Here is a 23543-nt window from a genome sequence, read left to right as displayed (position 1 = left end):
CATCACCATCACCCCTCAGGCAGTGTGTGTGTGTGCGCTTAGGGTCGATGGCAGATATTTGTAAAAGTACCTTATCGACCCTAATTTAGGTTAGATTGTTAATACTGTAGACAAATGCTAGTACTCCACCGACTAATTAGAATGTGTACAAGATATGAATGTATTTATTTTTGCAACTGATTTAAGTAGTATTAGACTAGATTATAGTTTGCAAGCATTTGGGGCTGAAATGATTTAGCTGTTGATTGCCCCTGTCAGAGCCTAACTATCCCCATTGGTAGGGAATCAACGATCTCGTGGGCATTAGGCTTCAGAGAAATATTTGCAACCCAGCCACACAATAGGGTGGGTGAACTCCCGTGGTTAATTACAATTATTCACAAACAAATTTCATAATAAAATTTTGTCTACTGAAAGAAGTAAGTGTTTTGCTTATCATTTTTCAATTTTAACTGTCAAATTTTTTTATTGTTTTCAAGCATCCCTTCACCTAGATAACGCCTCTACAGAGAACCAATCAGAATTCTTGTTACACATTGGAAGGTTGATGATCAGCAAGGAAACTATTTGTTAGAGTATTAGCCTATTAGCTTTATAGATCAGGCTAATCTCGACATTAATATTTTGTCCAGCACGTAAAATATTTTTTTCCAATCCGGCCCGGGGGCAAATACCATTGGCCATGCGTGCCTTGATGTATAGAACTAAGGTCAGCACATTGGGGAGTGACAACCCTTCAGGGTGAAAGTCCGAATATATTGTTGAAATATCAGGGGTATCCATGGCCACAACAGTTAAGGCATTGACATGTCGTTCCTCACTGTAAAAGGTCCCTGGTTTGAATTTGAGTGGCTCTGCATTCGAACATTTGAACCGGAATTATAAATGGACTTTTTTTCAAAAACACCAGGGCAACCTTGGGTTTATATCATCCTTGGGTCATAGTTGAAATACCCTCATGAAAAAATTAATTAATTTTAAAAATTGAAACATGAGTTGGTTTAAATAATATCATGGTCTTATGAATGAAGTACATAAATATTTTTTTTAAAATTCATTTTTGATTACTGTTATTTTCTGTGATTTTTTCTATTAATAGTATTTCACTTTTTTGAAAAGATGTCGCAATAAAATAATTATTTTGATTAACACTTTATTTTTTTTTTTTGGTATGTAGGGAAGGACTAGAACCTCCTTTGATTCAGCAAGCCGCTTTTGATGAAACCCTCTACACTGTTGATGTAATGCGAAATATAGCAACAAGGAGTACCAAACCACGTCTCTTGATCCGCAAAAAAAGTTTGCCGGTAAGTTGGTGTTTTTGAATAACTTGTTGAAAAATGTGTATTTTGATATTTAGTTTGATATTTAGTTTTATTTCATTTTTTAAAATGAGACGTCCATTTCAAGCCTGTTTTTTGAGTTGTATTTTTACAATATTGGCTAGTTACCAGATTCTGGCTTCATGTTTTTACCACCTCGTGTTTTAACAGTAAAAGAAATTAGGCACTCCTGTCGGAGGGCTTGGCTGATGGAGAACTTGTGGGACTTCGTTATCTCTCATATGTAATCCTTCATACTACTGTTGCTGACAGTTGCGAGAAGAATGACCATCTACTTGGACAAGTAGGTGGCATTGAGGGCAATTCTACTTTCTAAGTTCAGTCATAGGGCCCTGTCAAATAAGGGGAAAACAACAAAATTACATTTGTTTAGGTACCAGGGCACCCGGGTCAATGTGAGGGCACGTATTGGCTCTGAACTCTTTTGTGGCATACCTAACTGTCAAAAATATGGATCTGACAGACAATGGATTAAAAATAAAACCTCCATTCAATGGAAATATAGCTCAGGTTAGAAGTATGCAAAAAAGTATGTCAAAGGACCATCATAGAAACTAACAGCAGAATTACTAAATCTAGTTCATATTAAGACTAGAATAATAGTTGAACTGCTGACTGGACACCGCTGACTCCAGATGAGTCAACTCAGGGTGGCGAAAACAAGCCTGCACATATATTGCCAGGAAGAAGAAGAGACAGAGAATGCTGTTTGTTGGTATGAAGGAATACGTAGGCCAAGGTAACTCCTGGTAGAGGAAAAGCCTGGGCTTGAAGGATACACAAAGGAGTCCTTGAAAAAGCTTTGGGTTCTGGTAAAAAGCCTTAAGCTGAGGAGCTCTAAATAACAAGGAAATGCACAATATTGAGTGGACACCATTTGTGCGTGGGATATTCTTATTAGAAGGGCCCACATATAAAAAATTGTTAGCTACATTAAGTAATTAAATTAAGTAATACGCTAATTAGTAATAAGCTAATTAAGCTACATTAAGTAGTTAAAAGTTGAATTGAATTCAAACAAATTTATTTACATGAACATCCATGCATGGACACTTTTTCTCTTTCTCATAGACTCATGACTTTGACGTTTTTTCTGGCAGCATCTTTTCTTCACACTCACCTCAGAATTGGTTTGGCACAATCACAATTCTTACAGTGATACCCCTGAGGTCCCACTCTCATTTATGAAGTATGTTTCATTGCGAGTGTCTATATATTTGATTATTGATCGTTTTGGCCTGTCGTGCGTGCTTTGGCATTTCACCATCTTCAGTGTGTCTGTGTGCTTTTTTATGTCTAACTTTACAAAAATTAACCATAGCAACACTGTAGTTGGCGAAATGTTGAAACTTGTCTCCTAAAGCTCTTACGGCGGAGCCCATGACTTTTTAATTAATGATACTGTGAAAAATGTATTTTAAGTGGTTTGAACCCTTGACTGCGACACCCTTTTTTTACCAGTTAAAATTCAATAGATTATGCTGGGATTTGAACCCAGAACCACTAGCATGGCAAATATGAGCAAGACACCATAACACACATCACAGTGGTCTGTGGCTTAACAATGTTAGAACAGAATTTAGAAAAAAATAATTATTCCAAACTATATTTTTTTTGTAATTTTATACAGGCAATTTCCCTTGACTGGCCGAAGGCACGAAGCAGTAACATCCCAAAGAAAGAAGTAGAAAGGCAAAAGTCATCTCAGGACAAAGAGGAGTCATCTCTGGTCACAGCTAAAACAACGGCAGAAGATGGTGATTATTTGTTTTGTGTTTAATGATTTGTTTTGTATTTGCATGCAATTACGAATGAATGTTTTGTCTTTTTATTATTTTTATATACTTAAATTGGGATTTTTTATTTACTATTAGTGTCCAGTTTTAAAATTATCTACTATTCTGTATCCATTTTCTAGTTCAAACATTAAGTTTCTTTATATATTGTAAGTACTTTCTCATTTCTCAATATATTTGTTTTATTGTATCAGATAGGTCTTAAAAATTTACAAAATTAGGCAAAAAGTTAATAAAAAAATTGTATATGAAATGTCAATTCAGTAATTCTTTGATTAATGTTGTGGTCAGGGACCTGGAAACAGTGATATTAAATAAAACAACATTAAGAAAAATTGTCTTAATAGAAATATACGTATGAAGAAAAATAACAGAATTAACCACTACGATGGAACTTTTTGCTAAATATATATGAAAAGAAAATGAGCAGAAGGGCCTTCCAGGAACTATGTTAACAAGAAACATATCAATTGTAAGAACAGATCCATAGAAGCAACTCAGTGATGCAAGTTATTGCGATAAAATTACAGATTATGAATTGATGTTTGTAACTTTTGTTTTGAATTTAAAAAAAGTCATATTAAAATATCACAATTTTTGTTTGTAAGGTTGTAAATAGTGGATTAAAAAGATAATATAATAAATAGTCTGCGTTAAGTTAATTGTTTTATTAACAAGCCTTCAATTATATTGATGTAACACAGTTATGTTGAACTGGCACAGGGTCTCTTACTATGTCTGTCTCCACTCGTGTGTTTTTTGAGTTATTCAAACACGTTTCAGTATTGTGTCATCTTCAGTGAGGAACTACCTGTACTAGAGGTCCTCTTTGAAGATGACACATTTGAATAACTCAAAAACCAACGAGTGGAGACAGGTCCAGTAAGTGACCCTGTGCGGGTTCATCATGAGTTCACCGACTCACATTTATTCATCATCAACTATAATACAGTTTTATTAAAATGGGAAATTTATTTGTACTCAGATGGTCTCTTGCAACTGTGCACTGAATACTTATTATCAACTCTATGCTTAAGATTTAAGTAAAATGCTTGTTTTTGAAGTCTATAGACTTACACTTACAGATTATAGTTTTTAAAATTAAAATATTTCAATATTATCTTTTATTCATTACATATTATTATTGTAAAATTCTTATTATTGTAAATAATAATGAAATAATGCCACATTTTGGCTATTTTATGAATTAATTGTTATATATTAATTTATTTTTCAGATGAGATTGATATTCAGCCAGTATCAGGGCGACTAGAAATCAGAGTAGTGGAAAGAACTAGTGAAACTCATCAAAATGTTAGAGAATGTAAAAAAGGTATTTATTACTTATTCTAATTAAAAACTGTAAAATAACAATATATTAAAAAACATTTACGAAAGGTATTGGTTGAGATGAAAATCATCAACATTTTAATCTCAACCAATACCTGTCAAAAATATTAATTAATTGAAAAATGTTAATTGGTCAATTGGACCACAAATATGCAAACTGTAATGCATATTTTAAAAATTTTTATGGGTGATTTTTCCTCAAAAATTCTGCATACACATAGCCATGGTATTCTCAAAGTAATTAGAACTGATTATTTGATTCTTTAAAACTCTACATTGTACATTTACCTACTAATGCTAGTCAACCTTGTGACACCCGTTTTGTTAAACGAATGATCAATAATGGCTAGTTTGGCAATTTGATGATCCATAACTATTAAAAGTAGCTTCAATGGAGAATGAAACTTTTCTAGGAGGGGGAAATTGTCTGCACACTTTTACATTTATCTTCAGAAGACATTAGTTTGTGTAGAGACACATGGTAGGATTGAAAACGAGATCGCTTCAGAAGACTGTGGATTCCCAACCAGACCTGGATGTCGAGTTAGGATTATTGTTCACTTCATGTTGCACAGATCGCAATCCTTTTTTAAAAAAGATAGCTCCTACTCACCATAAGTTGTTTTCCAATGATCCGGATTTCAAGCCCTTAACTCATCATCAGGTTGAAGGATTTCTACAACCACATCTCTCAACATGAATTGCTAAAGTATTTGCAATTCATCATTTCTATTAATTTGATCGCAATCCTTCCATTGCATTCGCTTTCCAATTAATTTTCCCTCCCTAGCTTTAGCAACCTGTCAAATGGTGTCGTACGACAAGATGATAGTTTGCTTGTGGGTAGCATTCTTAATAGAACCTGGCAGTATAATTTCCTTTGCACTCACCAACAACAACATTTACTGAATAGTTATGAGCTAGCAATGATATTAAAATAAAAACCCTGTACACCACAAAGGTGTTTAACAAATTCAGTACAGCAGCACCTTGTTGCCTTTGTAGCCGAGACAGGACTCACACTACCTTCTTGAAAAAGTAGGACGCTCAGGAGCATCCCTTAGCCAGTTGGCACTATTTAATTGTAAGGGAACCTAATCCACTTAAATTTTTACTTGTTTCTCACTTCTTGTCATTGCTGGTATTTTCCTAGTTTTATCTAGGATCTCCTAGTCAGGAAAATGTACCCTGAGATAAAGTTTGTAAGGGAATTTGTTATAACAATATATATGCATATAAACAAATTACTTTCAACATTTACAAGAAAACATTTGTACAAAATGTATCAAAAAAATGAAATATACCAAAAAATAAATACATTCATAAATTAAGTGTAATGCAATTCGTACAGTTGTTAATGTGAAATTTATTAAAACACTCTAAACATAAAGCAAGTTGGTTAGGGCAGAAAGCTATTCTAGATTTACGCAAAATTCCTCATCTGTCATGAATCTTAATTTTTTTTTTTTTGGGGGGGGGCATAAAGCCGGGGGTTTGGCAACAATGACCATTTCTCAGTCATCCTTAAAATGTAGCAACAACATATAAAGTATTTGTAATACTAATAAATATAGTCATAAAGATAACAAAAATTTGTAGACTGAGGAGGCCCCTCAGCCTTCCGCGGCTCTGCCTGAGGGGTGCTGCGATAAAGAACGTAGGGTTGGTGTGGTTCCTCAGCCTCATGTTTGATCAAAGCTTAGATTGACGCCATCGAGCTGAAGGGAGGGAAAGTAATAACAGTAATGTTCATTGGTCACTCCAGGTGCAGAGTAAACAGAGAGAGACCATTGACTTGGTGCTGCCCTCGACTTTTTTTTATGACATGGCCTATTCTTCAAACGGAAAAATGTACCTGCAAAGGCTCGATATGCTCTACTATCACAGTCTTCAGGGGCTTCAAGCCCTCTGGCATGTTCAGAACAAGCCTTTTGGCTAGCCTTTGCTGTGAGCTTGGAGTGCTGCCACCTGAATTTCGGAGAGAGCAGATCACCTTGTTATGCGGTGGGGACATCCACTTTTGGATGCGATCCTTGCCAGTGTAGTAGAATATCCGAATTGACTTCAGACATGGACATGACCTCTACAAATGGTAGACTAATCGACTAATCAGCAAAGTCTTAGGGAGAGCAGGGATGACACTTAAATTGGTAGTCCAGCTGGGCAACTGGCCAAATCTGCCAAATCATCCACCATACCTTTACCAAGCTAAGTTCTTGGAGCTTATATCTAGGTACACTGGTTTTCAGCTCGTCTTTACAGACGAGTCTAAGACTGACAAAGTTGTGGCATGTGCCATGACATAACAATAGTACTGTCGATGGGTGGCTCTCAGAGATTGACTCGTAAAAGAAGGGTCATCCTCACACGATTAAGAATAGGTCATGCCATGTCACAGACACTGACTTTTGGGCCATCCATCCCAGTGTGTATCCAGCATGTAGAGGAAGATTGCTCGAGCACGGCAGCAATTTGGATCCCCTGTTCCAATTCTTGGGAACAAACGGGGTTGTTCTATTGTATATAGTACAATTAATTAAGGTTTTTACTTTTACTTTAAGGTTTTTAATGGTACGAGCGGGATTCAAACCCATGATCTTCGGCTAGATACGCTGCTGCTCTACCACTTGAGCTACCGTGACCTCAATCCACTCGGACACCAACTTCCTATCTCAACCCCACCTTTTGAATTTTCCCTCCTTTTTTTGCCATTTTTCAAATGTCGTGTAATCGGATTGGATTCTCGGCGACAAATGAAATGGCCACAGAGAGCTTTAGTGAAGTGTACTTCATTTTAAATCATTAAATTCACTAATTTTATGGTCTGCTTGACCAATTAATATATTTCAATTAATTAAGGTTTTTAGTTTAGATAAAAAAGTCAATGGCACGAGCGGGATTCGAACATTTGAAAATTGGAGTTGTATAATATGGGTAAAGGGTGATGAATATTGTGTAATCCACACCCTAATTGAATGAATGGGATGATAATAGAAGTGAATGTATTTTGGAATGAACGTAAGTATGAACGTGTTTGGAACTGCATGCGTTGAGTGTTGAATTGACTTAGCTGTTGACAGCAACTCCCCCCCCCTTGAGCCAAACCTTGGTGGCTGGGCAGATAAGACTGAGGTCTGCCTCCTGGACTGGGGTGGGTGATTCTCGGGTCTGCCAGCGGTAAATAGCAAAAGCTGGAATTGCCAGTAGCCTATGGGAAGCGAATAGGCCCAACTCGACACATTTGTATGTACCACGTGTAGATTTGAGCCTATATAAATCCAAATCCAAAGAGTCCAAATAAAACCTTACATAAACTTACGTGTTTAATACAGAGTTAGCTGAATTTTGAGACGAAAAGAAAAAACATTTTTTAAACCGGTAGTTGGAACAAGTTGGGCGAAACGCAGTATAGGATAGCTTGGTTCAAAATAGAGATATTATAGAGGCAGGTAGAATGTTTCCGCACAACACTTACCCCTGCAAATCATAAAAAGAAAATAAAGTGTCCAAGATACATGAGAGCGTCCTATGTATTAAACACTACGAGAAGATATGGCAGCAAATTTATTGTTAATTCCATTCAGAATTATAATAAAAGAACAACAGACATTAAGTAAAAATAAGTAAGCTGGAAACATTTCAAGTCAGTGCAGCTATCAAATGGAAAGATAAAATCACAAAAAACATAAAACAAGATTAAAAATCACACTAAACATTTCCATACAGTCCATTTTATGACATCGTGAATTGATTTACAATAATCAAGTTTTTTTCTTAATCTTATTTATTGTTTTTTTACAATATAACAACTAATCAGCTAGTTGATTGATTAATTAACGATTTGTGTAACGAATACTCAATTCTTGTGGGTTTAGTATACCTAGAGTCCTGTTTAAGAAGCCCTAATCAAAATGTATTCACAGAGACAAAATAAAAATAAAATTGACTGAAGTAACAGATTTTCCTTTTACTTCTAGTTTATAAATATGTTAATTGTGTGGTATGAAAATAATTGTTAACCATGAAAAGTGTTAATATGAAATAAATATATTTACAAAAAGAACCTCGAATACACATTTCTTGGCCATTTTTGTACATAAATCAATTTTAAGCAAATCAGTATGAATATAGTGTATTTACTTTTTACACTTTTTCAACAATTTTTTTATACCAAGCTTTTATCACAGATATTTATATATAATAAATAGTTTTGTATAAAAACATTTTTGAAAAATTGCAAAAAGTAATAACTAATATTGACACAAATAAATAAAAATAAAAACTATTATGTATTTTGTTTATTAATTTAGAAAAAAAATTTTATATGCTATTTTTTTTGTTCCAATTGTGATAGATATTTTGAGAACACATTAAACATGGAAGTTTGCTATTAACATGTTTCTACAAAACTTTATCCTGTCAAACTGGAGATAATAAAATAATCTTATTGATTATAACATTTAACATGTTTAATAATTTTATTTATTATTGTAAAATTATACTGTTCATTAGGAAGAGGAGGAATAAGCCCTGTTAGCACAGGACGAGATGAGACAACGTCTTTATATTACGATGCAACTGAAGAATCCATGAGAGATAAGCACAATCTTTCTCCTGTGAGGGAAGTAGACTGCAGGTAATTTAAATCAACACAAAACGTCGCACATCAATTTTTTTACGCTCTTTATATGTGCAGCATGTAGCCATCTTAAAAAACGTTGGGAAGAGTCATGTGTTGAGTCTTCTATGAATTTTCATTTTGATGTCAAGTATTTAATTAAAATTTAATGTTTTCTAGGTATTACTTGAATTTATAAGACATACTGACCATCTGTACTGTTCTATTTTTGCATAAAAGAATATCCTTAACTCCGGTAATAACTTACTGGCTAATTGTAGATAAATAGGGTCTGCTTCATGATTTTGTTTTAAGAACTAATATAAATGCAATTAAAAGCATTAAAATGTTCTTGATTCCTTCAACTTGAAATAAATTTACAAAATTATAATTCCTTTACTAAGAACATTTATGATTTACTGTTACAAACGTAACATCATTTCGTCATATCAAAAAATTTGTAAAAGTCTATGGTATTGAATTAGTTTCAATTAATTGCCAATAAATATAAACATTAGGGTGAAGTAAGTTTTAAAGGAATGGTATTAAATCGCATCAACCACGATTTTCATGTGAAAGCATCATCATTTGGCCTTATTTTTTAGTCTCATTTTGTTGAAGTATAAAGCACAATTTTTTTGAACTCCAAATATTTTGACTTTTATGCCAACAAAACACAATATGTGGGAAGCTTTACTATTCTGCTTTCATTGGAATAAAGAAGTAGCTGAAGGTTATTGATTGCTCTGTGAGGCTTATGGGGTACCATGCTCCATCAATTTGTGTTGTGAGTTAGAAATTTAGACAGTTCAAAAAGAGGAGATTTTGACAAAAAAGAAAAAAAAATGCCAGAAACATTTGAAGATGCAGAATTGGAGGCATTATCGAACAAAACTCATGTCAAATGCAAGAACATGCAAAATCTTTGGGAGTTACTCGACAAACAATTTCATTACAACTCAAAACCATGAGAATGTCTAAAATGCAAGGAAATTGGGTTCCATATGGATTATAGCGAAGAGACAAGGAAAGGAGATTTTTCACTTGTGAATGGCTGCACCAAAGGCAAAAACGAAAGGGTTTTTTTTTTGCACTGAATCCTAACTGTGATAAAAAGTGGATACAATTTATTTATTTATTACAATATAATTGGATTATGACAATCCAGTGTAAGAAATCATTAAATCCTGGCCATGAATCAACATCAATGGCAAAGGAAAATATTCATGGATCAAAGCTCTGTATTTGGTGAAATCAGCTGAGTGTAGTATATTATGATCTGGTAAAACACAATAAAACCATCAAGGGGGATCGCTACTGACTAAAATTGTATTTGAGCTGTGGATTGAAGGAGAAATGGCCTGAACAATTTTCGACCACATGTTGTTCCAGTCAAAAAACTACTTGAAAATACTGAATTGGTATATACTAATGTACTACCACTTGTTTCGATCAATGACTCGGCCTGTCTGAACAGTACTTCCATGGGAATGAGTCGATTCTTTCATGGCCTCTAAAGACCACTCGTTCTTTCAACCTGGAATTAATATCCTGTTAGAAAGATGGGAAAAATTAGTGGCTAGCGATGGACAATACTCTGAGAAATCAATTTATTATTATTATTAGATCAATTTATTATTAGAATCAATTTGTTATTATTAGAAGAAAAAAAAACTTACTTACACTCCTAGTAGTAAATTTGATATTGAGTAGATACATAGATTAAAAAAGATATTAAATTTATTGAAACTTGGCAACAAAATGGTTTACTTTCATTTTGATGATTCAATTCATTATTCTTGCTCTACAGCTTATTAACCTTTCATTTTATGTTTTCAGCATTGTTTTGAACTTTTTTTTAAATTTGTTTCTCCCCTTAAGTTTTGCTTTGCTACATTTTCTTTAAGTTCATTTAAGTTAGCAATAAAATAATGCTCAAGAACTGACATATCATTTCTGTCCTGGGTTGAAAGAGGACTTTTGTTTATATTAGTGACTTAAAGCATTAGTGAGATTGTCAATAGTATCTCATTCCGATAATATTTGTTTAGGCTGAAATTAAGTGGTAAGGGTAGTAAAATACCTGTTCCTGTAGGATGTAAGAGCCCGAGGTGCAGTGCAACTGAAGCAATTCTCACTGATGCAAGGTATAATGATGGTATCACAATAAATTCATTTCATTAAATTATTTTTTACACATATGTGTTATTAATCGTGAATGGCACAACGCTTGTTACGCGCTACAAACTGTTCTTTTGCCCATACTACAATTTTAAAAACAAGTCAAAGGAAGCAAGTTAAAAATGCAAAACAGTAAAACGCTTGTTAGTATCTTAATGAAAAGTTGATAATAGTTAAGTACAGCATGATCAAATCCATATCAGCATTATCAATCAATACTATTTTATTAAAAGGAGCAATTGATTAACGTACAATTTAATAATTTAAAAATTACATTGATAAATGTTTTTCCTAGATCTTGCTTTTTCATTTATATATCTCAAAGTCTTAGGAAAAATAGTTTAATTAAAACATTTCAGAAATTACGTACTGATTAATATACAAAAATTATTTTTATTTATAGGTACATAACAACTATAGAAGGAGATGAAGTGCAAGGCAGTGATGCTAAAAAAGTTCTAACACTACCTTCAACTATCAAGTAAGTTTTTTTAAACTTTAACTATTAGTATGAACTACACAGTTTTTAGCTTTTCTTTTAGTGCTGTGAAAAGACTTCTTTAAAATTAGTGGGAAAGTTTATAAAAGAAAGTTTTTCACAAAAGTTATTTGATTGTTATTTTGTAAGAAATGAACATAAATTTAAAAAAAAGTTGGTATGGCCTATTTAGCTATAAGCTATCTAAGTTTGTAAATATATAAGTTTTTTAACAAACAAAAATAAATTTGCTAATCCTCACCTCAATTTAAAACAGACAGCTAATCAATAATATTTAATATAGAGCTTACTTTTTTGTTTAATCAACAAGTACACGCAGAAACTCTTAAAAATTCATAAATTGGTATTTATGAATTCTAATTCCAGCAAACCCTTATTAAAAAATGTTAGTATGTAGAATCTTTTAGGGGAAAAAACAGAAACAGATGTTAAAAACTTGCAAATCAATATTCCTTGTAATATATTATTTTTTCGTGATTAACAGTTTGTTTCAGAGTGAAAAAATCCTGAAACCCCTACCAGACATGTCAACTGCAGTATTCCTCTCAAAAACCAAATTTTACTGATATTTCCTGATCCTGTTAAAACGCACAATTTAATATTAGTGTACCCACAAGATTTTTTTGTTTCGCTCCTAAAATGAAATTTTTAATTTGTTAATTGTAAAATGAAACAAAAATACAGCAATTTCTTTTGTCGTTGAAAATTTTCAAATGAGTATAGACCATCTTATGGCTATTTTCCATTCATAAATGTATAAATTGTTAATAACACTTCTGGATACCAGGATCTAATACCTTCTTTCTTCGAAAGTTTACATTTAGTCAGAGCATTAACTCTTGATTTTTAATATAAGTGTGGTATTCCATTTTCTATTTTTAGCTATATTTATTTATATGGAGGCCCTGGTTTTGTGTATATTTGATATTTTATTAAATGGTGACTTATATAGAGTGACAGTGGCACTAAAAAATATTTTAAAATGGTGAAAAGTGTAATTGCTCAGCTATATATAATAGAAAAAACAGATGTAAGGATAGAATAAACTAACATAATTATTAATCTATAGGGCCACGGTGGCCGAGTGATTAGGGCATCCAACTCATATTTGCCAAGATAGCAGTTCTGGTTTAAATCCTATAGTCCATGGCTTTTTAATTGAGAATAATACGAAAAAGTATTGTAAAGATTCCTTGTCTGCGACACATAATAGTTGGGCGTTAAGCCCTCTTATATGGCAGGAATTACTTTATTTCATTTTTTTTTCTTGTAATAATTAATCTTGCAAAATAAAAAATTTTCTTGGTCAAGGATACAAATCCATCTAATGAAATTTGAACTTAATAAATTCAAAAAACATATTTTTTTTGTGTACATGTATGTTTTTACTGCATGCTTATACTTTGACACAAGAATTTACACGTGTAGACCTGACTGAATATGCACGCAGTGTATATTATTTTAAAAAAAAACCTTTCATAGTAGATCCATTCTTCTTCAGATAAATGGCACAAAACAAGTTAAGCTTTAGGATTTCAAAAATTGACAAATCCAATCTGGTCTCGTGTGGTTTATTTTAGTAATTTTTCAATGTGTTTGTTTAGAATTTTCAAGCGAATGGGTTTTAAGCATGCATTTGATTATAAAGTTAGTCTTAGTCTTAATTTTTGATTAAAAATGCATAATACAAGTAATTTCAATATAGTTGTACACAAATAAATGTTTGGTCAATGTAAAAATTGGTCAAGCGGACCACAAAACTAGTGAATTTAATGAGCAAAAATTAGTTCTCATACAAAAATGTTTTTTAAGTGTCGATAAGGTTATAAAGCAAAATAAGTAGCATGTATAGAAATTGATACTAGGTGTTGATTTACGAGTAGGTGACTCATGTTAAACTGGCATTGTGTTACTTATTGGGTCCAACTTTACTCTCAGGAATGAGTAATTCAAGAAATCCGTGAATAAAGACGAACCCAATAAGTAACCCAGTGACCAATAATTGACTATAGAATCAAGTCAATAGTCTATAATCAATGACTATAGAAATGTCTGGTATTTCATTAAATTAAATTGTTAAAACATTGATTTTAGTAAAGATAATTTAAATAGCAATAATAGTTAGTTGTAGTCAATCACTTTTATGTAATTAACTCCAGATCAAATATTTGTTCCTTTGCCCAAACTAAATGATTGTTATTTGCTAGCATGAAATGCCCATGAGATGTTAATGTTATTTGCTCTAAATGCTCTTGAAACTTAAACTTGTGTGCCAAGGATTACAATCAAGAAGAGATTTTGATATGAATGTTTAAAACTAACAAATTAGACCAATAATTAATCATATTAAAAGGTCTCATGTGACCCAGCTTCACAAAAAGCATGTGTCGGTGAAAAGCATGTCTTTTTAGTATGTGTGACTATTTATGGTACGTTGTTTCCATGGCCTAAAGTGCCTTGTTTAGATATATATAAATCCTTGGAAAGGATTTTTTAATGAAATTTATTGTGGTGTATGGATTTGGTAATATTGCCTTTTTTTCTTTTTTTAATTAGTTTTTGTTTTTGAAAGGACCGATGATGAAAACTGTAAGCAGCTTACACCTGGTTTGCGACGGAGGAGAGCAGGCAATGATAAATATGTAACAGATCAAGCACAGCTTCAACTCCGTTTCAATAGACCCAGGAGAATTTTAGAAACAAATGCAAGGTAGAAAACAAACTCATGACCGTGCTACCTTTTAAACATTTTTGTATCATGTGGTGTGTCAGGATTAATGATCTAATCGAATGTAATTATTTAAATACATCAGATTACTTTGTCAGTAAACGCTAATCATTTAAACTTTATAGCTTATAGAATATGTATATAAATGGATTTAGTAGCCAGATACAACCACTCATGCTAAAGGAAAATTATATTTCTGTTGAAAAAGAAAGTGTTTGTATGCTGATACGTATTTCTCCATACAAGTACCATAATACTTGAATGAACTCCTTATTTAGAAACAATCTTTGCAATTGAAAAGTGTAGAATAAGTTTTGAGGTGTTTATCACAAAGGGAGCACCATAGGAAATTCATTCTTGGCTTTTTTTATAACCACATAATTAAACTTTTGGTCGTACCTTCTATGGTGTTTATTAAAACACAAGATTTTTATTTTTATATATTAACTATTCAACATAAAGTTACTTAATTATTTTATGGTTGCTCACTTTATCATACTGATCCATTTTTGCAAGTTAATTATTTTCACAATTATGGTTGCAATCATGGCACAGAATGCAACGAGGTGGTTGTTACAAAATCAATTATAAAAATTGCAAGGGCAAAAATGCTGATGTTCATTATTTTGATTTGTTTAATAATTATTTTAATAAGGGTTTGCAGAACTAAGTACATGCATGCACATTTTGTTTGCTTCTATACACTAGGTTGTTTCATATAAACTAAGAGGGGAGATTTAAAAAAAAAAAAGTGTGCACCGAGAATCTGTTTTTTTAAAGGAGCCTAGGAAAATATTAACTTGCTGTTGTAACTCACAACAGGTCCAGAGGAATCTCACCTCACACATTAGGAATGTTTCCCCAAAATGAAGACAAGGATGGTCCGAACAGAGAGGCCGAACCATGTGTTGGAATTGTTTCATCTGCACTTCCTATTCCGCCTCCTCCAGTGACATCTTCTCTGCCACCAGAAAATAGTGCAAGGTGTGTATCATTATATTAAAAATATTACATAGATGTACGTAAATATACTATGATTTAGTCTAGATATATTGTGTAATCAAAGCTTAGAAAAACATGAAGAAATGTGAAAAGAAGACATTAACCTTTTTTGGTACTGAGTTTAGGGTGCTAAAATGCATTCCCCTGTCTATATTCTTGGCCACTACTTGCCTCCCTCCTGCCTATTTTATTTTGCATCATGCACCTAGATATGAAGTGAGCACTATTCCTTTCGAGATGTACCAATTCTATTCAAAATTTTGTCAGTACATTCCTCAGATATTTTGAAGGGAATTAAGTAAACGAAAGGAGAATAAACAAAGTTGTATTTAATTGAAAATTTATTTTTCACACAAAGTATTCATAATGTGTTTTAAAACGTAGTAACCAAAAAACAGAATAAATACTGATTATTGCTTTATTTAGTTCAACTTTGTACATGTCTGTATAAACATATTGATGAGTATAATGTTGAAAAAGAAATATTATAAATAAATATAGTTGAGAACAACAAAAACAAAAATATATTCCACAAATTACTGTGAATGTAAATGATGTAAAACTAAAACTGTGAGCACTTGGCAGGCGAAAAATCAGAAAACAGTGGGTAGGAGCGAGAAGTAAAAGAAAACAGCACAATCCTGATGAGATGGAGGTATGGATGAAGCTTTTCCAGAAAAATATTTGTGTTGCGATTTCACAAAAGTTTGAGAGAGAGGCCAGATTGTGAATGGAAGGGTGAGAAAAGAGTGGTTCATTGATGATGAGGACGGGAAAGCAAGGGGGGGGCCCCACTCACTGAGGTGTCTGCTATATATTAGATACAACTAGGGGAAAAAATAAAAAACACATGAGAACGAGACCTGGGAAGCTAGTTTCAAAAAGGTTGCACTTCAAATCCTTTCTTTTTGCCTTTATATAATCTTATTAGAAAATTGTCTTTGGAACAAAAGGATGAGAAATAGGCAAAAAAATCGATATTCTTCCCTTTGTAGCTTCCGAATGAGAGTTTCTGTTTTTTAGATCATAATGAAGATGTAACATCTCAATCCCTATAAATTTGTATCCTTGAGTTTTGAGGTATGCATTTTCAAGGTACAATTTTTCACCCAAAACTCTTAACCCATGAACAGATTGTAGAAATTTTGGTCAGTTTGGTTAGGTGTTCCAGCAAATAAATAATGTGATTTATGTGTTGCAATATCATTGATTAAGTATTTCAACAAATTGACTTTCCTGTGTCCTAGGTGTAGAAGATTTCAGCCTGTTGGAGCTGCTTCAGGAAGTGGGAGAGAGTCCTAGTTTCAAAAAAATTTTTACCATAAATTGACAAATACTTAAAACATTTGCTTGAAACAAATATAACATTCATGATTCAAGTTTTATTTTCACTGCTGTTTCAACTACCTCTTACAAAAGAGTAAATTTTTATTTATTTAGTTCCTTATATATTTTTTTTACAAATGCAGTCCTGTTTATTTATATATCAGTTTTTAATTTTTAGAATAATGTAATTTTCTTTCTGTGATTGTATTTTTGACAAATCATTGGGCGCTCAAATTGTGATTTAGAGTATGGAATATCATCAAAATTTATTCTTTATTGATTTTTTGAGGTATTCATATTATTTGGATTTTTCAAGCAAAGAAGATATATTTAGCAATGTTTTTTTTGTTTTTTTTTTAATGTGTGTACATTTAATTTACATGCAATCATTTAATTTAATTTTGTTGTTATTGTTGTTATGTATAATACATTCTTTTAGTTTATATCTAATTGTAATAGTGTAAATTTACTTATTAAAAAAAGCCAGGGTTTATTACTATAATATTCTTGGCTTCAGTGTATTTGTTACTGTTCTTAAAATTTAAATCAACAGTAGCAGAATTTTGTTAAAGTCTAAAAGCTGATGTTTAGCTTATTAGCTAATGTTACTATTACTTTGAATATTAATGAAAGATTGGCATAACCTGATTTTTAATTTATTTTGCATCTTGACTCTAAATTGTTAGCCTACTGTTCACATTTTGTCTATAAACAACCGGATTTTTTGTTTTGAAATATCATATATATGTTTAAAGAAACGTTGCTAATGAATACAATAATATTTTTTCCCGTAGTCATTGCTACCCACAAAAAAAATAGCTGAATTCGGAATTTATGTATCTGCCAATGTTGACACTAGCTTGTTCTTGTACACTAACTTTAGTGAGAAACATTAAAACGAAGGTAATTACAAAAGTTTACAGGGTGTATTTGGTTGAGAAAAAAAATTTGTATAATGAAATGAAGTTATGATGATTTTAGGATTAAATCACTGGTATAGAAAAACTTATTTTAAAAAGAATTTTGCTATTTTTTAAAAAGCACTAGTATTCCATCATGAAGTCAGTCTTTTTTAAATCCATTTTGGTGATGACAAATGTTAACAAAACTTGAAGGTTGTTGAAGAAAAGTGGGAGAATGCCATTGTTTAACTCTGGCAGTTTGAAACTACTAACTAATTATGGCCAATGAATGAAAGACTATTATTTTTTTTATATATGATTATGTTTAGACTAAGGTTAGCCAAATTTCAAGTATTGAATAAGCGGGATTACAGAATTGCCCTAAATTGTGCTTCTTAGATATTCAAATGGAGAGATGTGAATATTAAATTACAATTTAATTGGTAGATTATATTTACCATACAAAAAAATTGTTATAACAAACATTTTCCTACTTATTCTTGTGTTCTGCTTGAAAACTAAAACACCTTGCATTAAAATTTAAACATGACAAAATTTATATTTTTTAATGAATTATTCCTTCTTATAATTCAATGGAACATATATTGTAAGAAAACATTACAAATTATTGCAATAAATAACAAAAGCTGATGGACCAACAAAAAAACTAGGTTTTCTTGTCAAGTAATTTCATTTATGTGGCTATTTGGTTTATCTTTTTTATAGTATTTTAATATGATACTAAATTATTGCACAATTCCAAAAATAAATTTCTGTCCTTATTGTATAGCATGTATATTCTCAATTGAATTCGCTAGATAAAGATTAGATACCATTCGTATCCTTTTTGAATGATTGTATAAAACTTCATTTAGCCCGTTTCAAATCTAAAGAAAGTAGTTCCTTGTATACAACAAAAATATTAGTTATTGGGCAATTAAATTGTTTTGAAAAGTTAATGTTTATGTTCTTAAACTTATTAAAAATTATGCATCTCAAAACACATAGTGTCAATTGAAGATCAGTAAGCTTTCAGCTGTTCAAAACAAAATATTTTAGCACAATATCAGTTTATCTTGAAACAAATTGAAAGATCGATGGCCATGACATTAATTGTAAGATCTAATCTTGGCCAAACTTACATGTTGAACCTGGTTCCAGGAGGCCATGAATATTGTTTAGAACACCCATCAGGCATATTCAAACCAATCCAATGTACAGCAATTATTTGCTATCCCTCATTCATGAGGTTTGATTCACCCTAACACCAAAACTTTTCAGTTAATTGACATTAATCAATTTTCTAGTCTTTTTAGTCTGTGTGTAGGCTAGACTGAGTCAATTCATAGATCAATTCATCACTAAAGAGTGAAGTGAATGAATTTTATTTTGTACAAAAAGTTTTTGTTATTTATTTAAATAATTAATTTACAGATTTGCTTTATTTATATAAAGGATGAATAATTTATTATGCAAGTGTTTTTGGTTTTTAAAAAAATTGCTTACACCATTAACAATTTTGTTTATGTTTTTGATATAACAGAAAATTTTAAGTTTATGACATCTTTTATGAATTTATTAGCATATAAAACTGCAAACTTCCTAAGTAAATCTCAACATTTAAAAAAAGCCATATATTTTTTAGAATAAAAAGTTATGGACTTTTAGTAATTAACAAACTGAGAGAGTGGTTTATGCTGTTTCATATGATTATGACTAATTTTTTTCATATGATTATGACTAAGTGTAGTTACTTAAATGTTAAAAACCTGCAATTTTGGAAAATGTTCATCCCTAAAAGACTAAACTATCTATTTTGTACGTGATCAAAGTAATGCTGATGTCAAATGGTTGTTTATGAAAATCATAGCTTGGTAAAGCTTTGCAATAAAGATAAATTTAATGAATTTGGAAAAGCGCATTAATCATTACAAAAATTATTAAAGAAATGTTTTGTTCAATTGTTATTTGAAAATGTATTAATTCAGTTTAATTTTTTTTATAAATATTATTTCAAGAAGCAATAGTTTTGCTTAGTAATAATTTAATTTTGATAGTCTTATTAACGCAATATTTGTTTTGAGCTAAACTCAGAAAAAGCATGTACTTTATTTAATAAATATATTACAAATTCAGTTTGTACATTGTACTGTTAAATTTGTATACCCTTTCCTAAAGTTGTGTTTGGGCCTTCATGCTGGATGATGGGGGCAAAAAAAATTGTCAATCAAAACATACATTGTAGTCAGAAAAATAAACAAATTAATAAAAATTGTTTCAATTTTTTTAAAATCAATTTTCTATTTTTTAAAAATTAATTTATTAAAAACAGGCTTGAAAACCTAATATTACAAGACAAAAAAAATCTGGGGTGTCAGTGTCCACAACGATTTAAACATTAATACAGCACTCATCACTGTAAAGAAGTAAAGGTTAGCGTCAGTAAATCCAGCGGCCTTGCATTTGAACATGACATCCTCCAAATTGGCTTTTTTCAAAAACACCAGCACCCCGAGGGTTCATTAACCTCGTAATTGAAATATCCTTGGAAAAAAAAGGTAAACGTAATATGACGATAAAGGTATCACTAAGTAAATGTAATAAAACACAAATGTAAGAGGATATAGAGAGAAAAATGTGTCTATAAGTATTTAAATTTACATTACAATCACCTAAAGGCTAACAATCAATTAAATCCAGAAGACTAAAAATGGAAAACCATGAAAAAGATATAACTAATAGTTATAAATTCAAAATGAACTTTTTTTAAAATTTTATAACTGAAAAAGTCTGTCATTTTAGCTTGTAACTGTACTCTATTGATTGGAGAATTAAAGTATAATTGTCTCTATAGTAGGCTATCTTGAAAGTTTGAGGTTTTTTAAAATCTAAAAGATCTATTTCACTCTAATTTGTTTCCATGCCTCAAAAATTCCACCTTTAAGGTAGATTAGGACTTTAAATGATTCCTCTTCACTTATTTCTTTTTGTGTCATATTCACCTTAACGAAGAGTATGTATTGCTTCTGGGCCAGAGCTTTGCAGTCATAAATGACAAGCTCTGACATCTGTTCTTCATGAGAGGCTTTTTTTCATAATTAAATGGGTAGTGGCCAGTACAAAGACTTATTATTTTCCTTAATTCCTGCCTGATGAGAGAGAGAATTACCTTTTTGTTTTCCTGGTGGACTTATCCAGTGTATGGTCCTTTTAGTCCAATAATCCTAGTCACCTGAAAGACCTGCCTCGCATGAGTCCTGTAAGTTCTGATTTTTTGCTAAGTTATTTACGTTGTTGGAACAATGAATAAGCCAAGTTTTTCAAATTCAAAAAACCACAAATTTTCAACCTTTCTTCAGTTTTGGCGATTTTAACTCTAAAGGATTAATTGAAAATTGGCTTTCTAATTATTCTATAAATCAAATTTTTGGTGGAAAAAAACTTAAGAACAGGATGGGTTTTGTCAGATATGTACATTGGGTTTTATTCCACAATTTTGTTGTACATTATTCCAAAATTCTAATTACATTAAATATAAACACACTTAAAATCAGATATAAAAACGATTTTCGTGAATAAGAATAATTCATAATAAAAAGATATATATCTCCATAAATTATTAGTTCCCTTGAGTTTCTGAAATTGATTATGTAATGGCTTAGAATTTCTGTTGGCATGAATTTTACAAAAATTCAAGTGGATTGATTACTTCAAATCAAGAAATGAGAACGGTGAATTTTTAAGAGCATATAAGGAGCTTAAAAAAAGAAAAATACAAAAAAAATCTGAATTCATCCTTATGGCAAGCACTATATACATAATCTATATTTGATCATATTTTAAAGTCTGTTTAAGGGAGATTGAGGAAATATTCGAACTTTCATCAATGCATTTCTCCACAGGAAAAACTTATAACAATAAGGTAAGTGAAACGCTACTTTTTTAGTTTTATCTATTGAAATTTATTACTTATTTTTCTATAGAACTGTCACTACATATTTTAATTAAATTATATCTGGTTGAAAATATGTAAAATAATTGCTTGCACTTCAATTTTCACAAGATCCCTCGCTGATGTTCACTGGATGACATGGTCTTGTTTGATGTTGAGGGTAGTTAAGCTGAGGTGTGATAATTAGAGGAAATTGTTGCACGGAATTATTCAATGCCTCATATATTTTGGCTAAAATTTCATTAAAATTGGTTCTTATACTCAATTTCAAATGAATAGGCAGTTGCCTTAGATAAAGAAAAACGCATTTTGTAAATGATGGCGAAAGTGTCCAGGGGTATGTTTGTTTCATAGGATTAACTACTTCTGAAAATGTTAATTAAGTACCAAAGTTCCTTAGAGTCATGAGCAGATACTGATTTGCTGTCTGTGAGAAAAAAAGTTTTTTTTTTGTTACATAGCAATTTAAAAGTATTTTTGGCCTCCACGTATTTTGTTCTAACTATAGGTGAAAACACTTTAGACCTTAAGACAAGGCACTTATGTTCAAACCAGGGATGTTTTAGTCGGAGCATGAGCCAAGGAGAGGTTTAAAAGGTATTTCTTTTTAATGCCCATGACGACCAATATGCCCAGTTGTTTTTTAGCATTATTGGCTATGAGAGTAGTATGGGAATTTTTTAACAATTGGACCAAACTGTTGATGTAGCTCTTAGTGAGCTCATATCACCATTTGAGTTGGGACAAATGTGGAAATGAGATAAGTCTGGTGAAGATTCTTTTTTAGCAATTCAAAAGTAGATTGGAAGGTGGTCAGAAAAGAAAAGAGGACTTAGAAATTACTGATAAGAGAATAGCATTCAAATGAAACATAACAAAGATCTGACAGAAGAACTGACTGCTGATAAAGGTGATTTCCCCACCCCATCTGAAGAAACTCGCAGAAGGTCAAAACGAGCATTAAAGTCACCAAACAAGTGTGATGGGCACAATATTGACGGCTCTCATCGACTTGTGTTTTAACCTCCACCTGTTTTCAAGCAAATTCATACTTATTGCAGTTTTCTGCTCCCTGAAGATTTGAGGTCTTAGTGCCCTTTTTGATGTGAAGTTTGGATTTTTCTTGAGTAGCCATATGGACACAGAAAAAGTAATTCTTTTAATTCAAGAAATTGCTTTTTAAAATATACATTTTAAAAAAAATCATTCAAAACTCATACCCACCACTGCTTATGGACAAACTTTTGTATCTAGTTTTGTGTTTCTGTGTGTACATTGAGACTAAATGTATTCATTAGCGTAAATGTTATGTGAAAGGGCCAATGGCGAAATATCAAATACACCTCTGTATATGAATATTATGTTAGTAGAAAATAATATATTTAAGAGTAGTAAGAGTGTGATGGGATTGAATGTAGGAATTGATTGTGTTAGAGGCTGAAATACTCGATTCAACCGAAGTTTTCCACTCTGATGAGTGGAAAACAAGAGTCTAACCCTGTGAAGGAGTTAGAGAAGGAGAGGAGGCGGAATAAGGACGAGATGGAGCAGACAACGACGAAGAAGAAGACTGCTGAAATAGTGGAGAGTACTCCTTTATCCACCGGNTATGCTAGGGAAAGATTTAATACTTTCGAAGGAGAGGACATAACCAAAACACTCCCCAGGATAAAATGGTCCACAATCCTGGGGTTTGTGAATAGGTCCAATAGGTTTATACAGGACTCGTGAGCCGACCAGGTCCCGGACCTGCTAGGGATGGGGTACGGGCCTACTCAGGCTTTTAACCCCTCGGGTCCTGGTCGCCCGCCCTGTGTAATATATATAGAGGCTGAAATGACCTAGT

General features: G+C 31.9%; 1 protein-coding gene across 18 annotated transcripts in view; it reads left to right on the top strand.

The window, feature by feature from the left end:
• LOC106667616 (tau-tubulin kinase homolog Asator) overlaps positions 1 to 17659 on the top strand; it is a 52046-nt gene extending 34387 nt beyond the window's left edge. For 16 of the 18 annotated variants that reach the window (XM_014395747.2, XM_014395735.1, XM_014395696.2 and 13 more), the window contains 9 exons: positions 1178 to 1307; positions 2974 to 3100; positions 4377 to 4472; positions 9002 to 9125; positions 11159 to 11254; positions 11692 to 11769; positions 14360 to 14497; positions 15338 to 15499; positions 16765 to 17659. In XM_014395747.2, coding sequence (XP_014251233.1) covers positions 1178 to 1307; positions 2974 to 3100; positions 4377 to 4472; positions 9002 to 9125; positions 11159 to 11254; positions 11692 to 11769; positions 14360 to 14497; positions 15338 to 15499; positions 16765 to 16819 — 1006 coding nt within the window. In that variant the 3' untranslated portion in view covers positions 16820 to 17659. The remainder of the gene's footprint in view (positions 1 to 1177; positions 1308 to 2973; positions 3101 to 4376; positions 4473 to 9001; positions 9126 to 11158; positions 11255 to 11691; positions 11770 to 14359; positions 14498 to 15337; positions 15500 to 16764) is intronic. The other 2 variants (XM_024230300.1, XM_024230301.1) reach the window with 2 other exon arrangements.
• Positions 17660 to 23543: the final 5884 nt, after the last annotated feature.

Source organism: Cimex lectularius, unplaced genomic scaffold (genome assembly GCF_000648675.2).
Source record: "Cimex lectularius strain Harlan isolate CLEC.00 unplaced genomic scaffold, Clec_2.1 scaffold277, whole genome shotgun sequence".
Taxonomy (NCBI): Eukaryota; Metazoa; Arthropoda; class Insecta; order Hemiptera; family Cimicidae; genus Cimex; species Cimex lectularius.
Note: the sequence above shows the minus strand (reverse complement) of the source record. Positions and strands in the feature narration are given on the sequence as shown.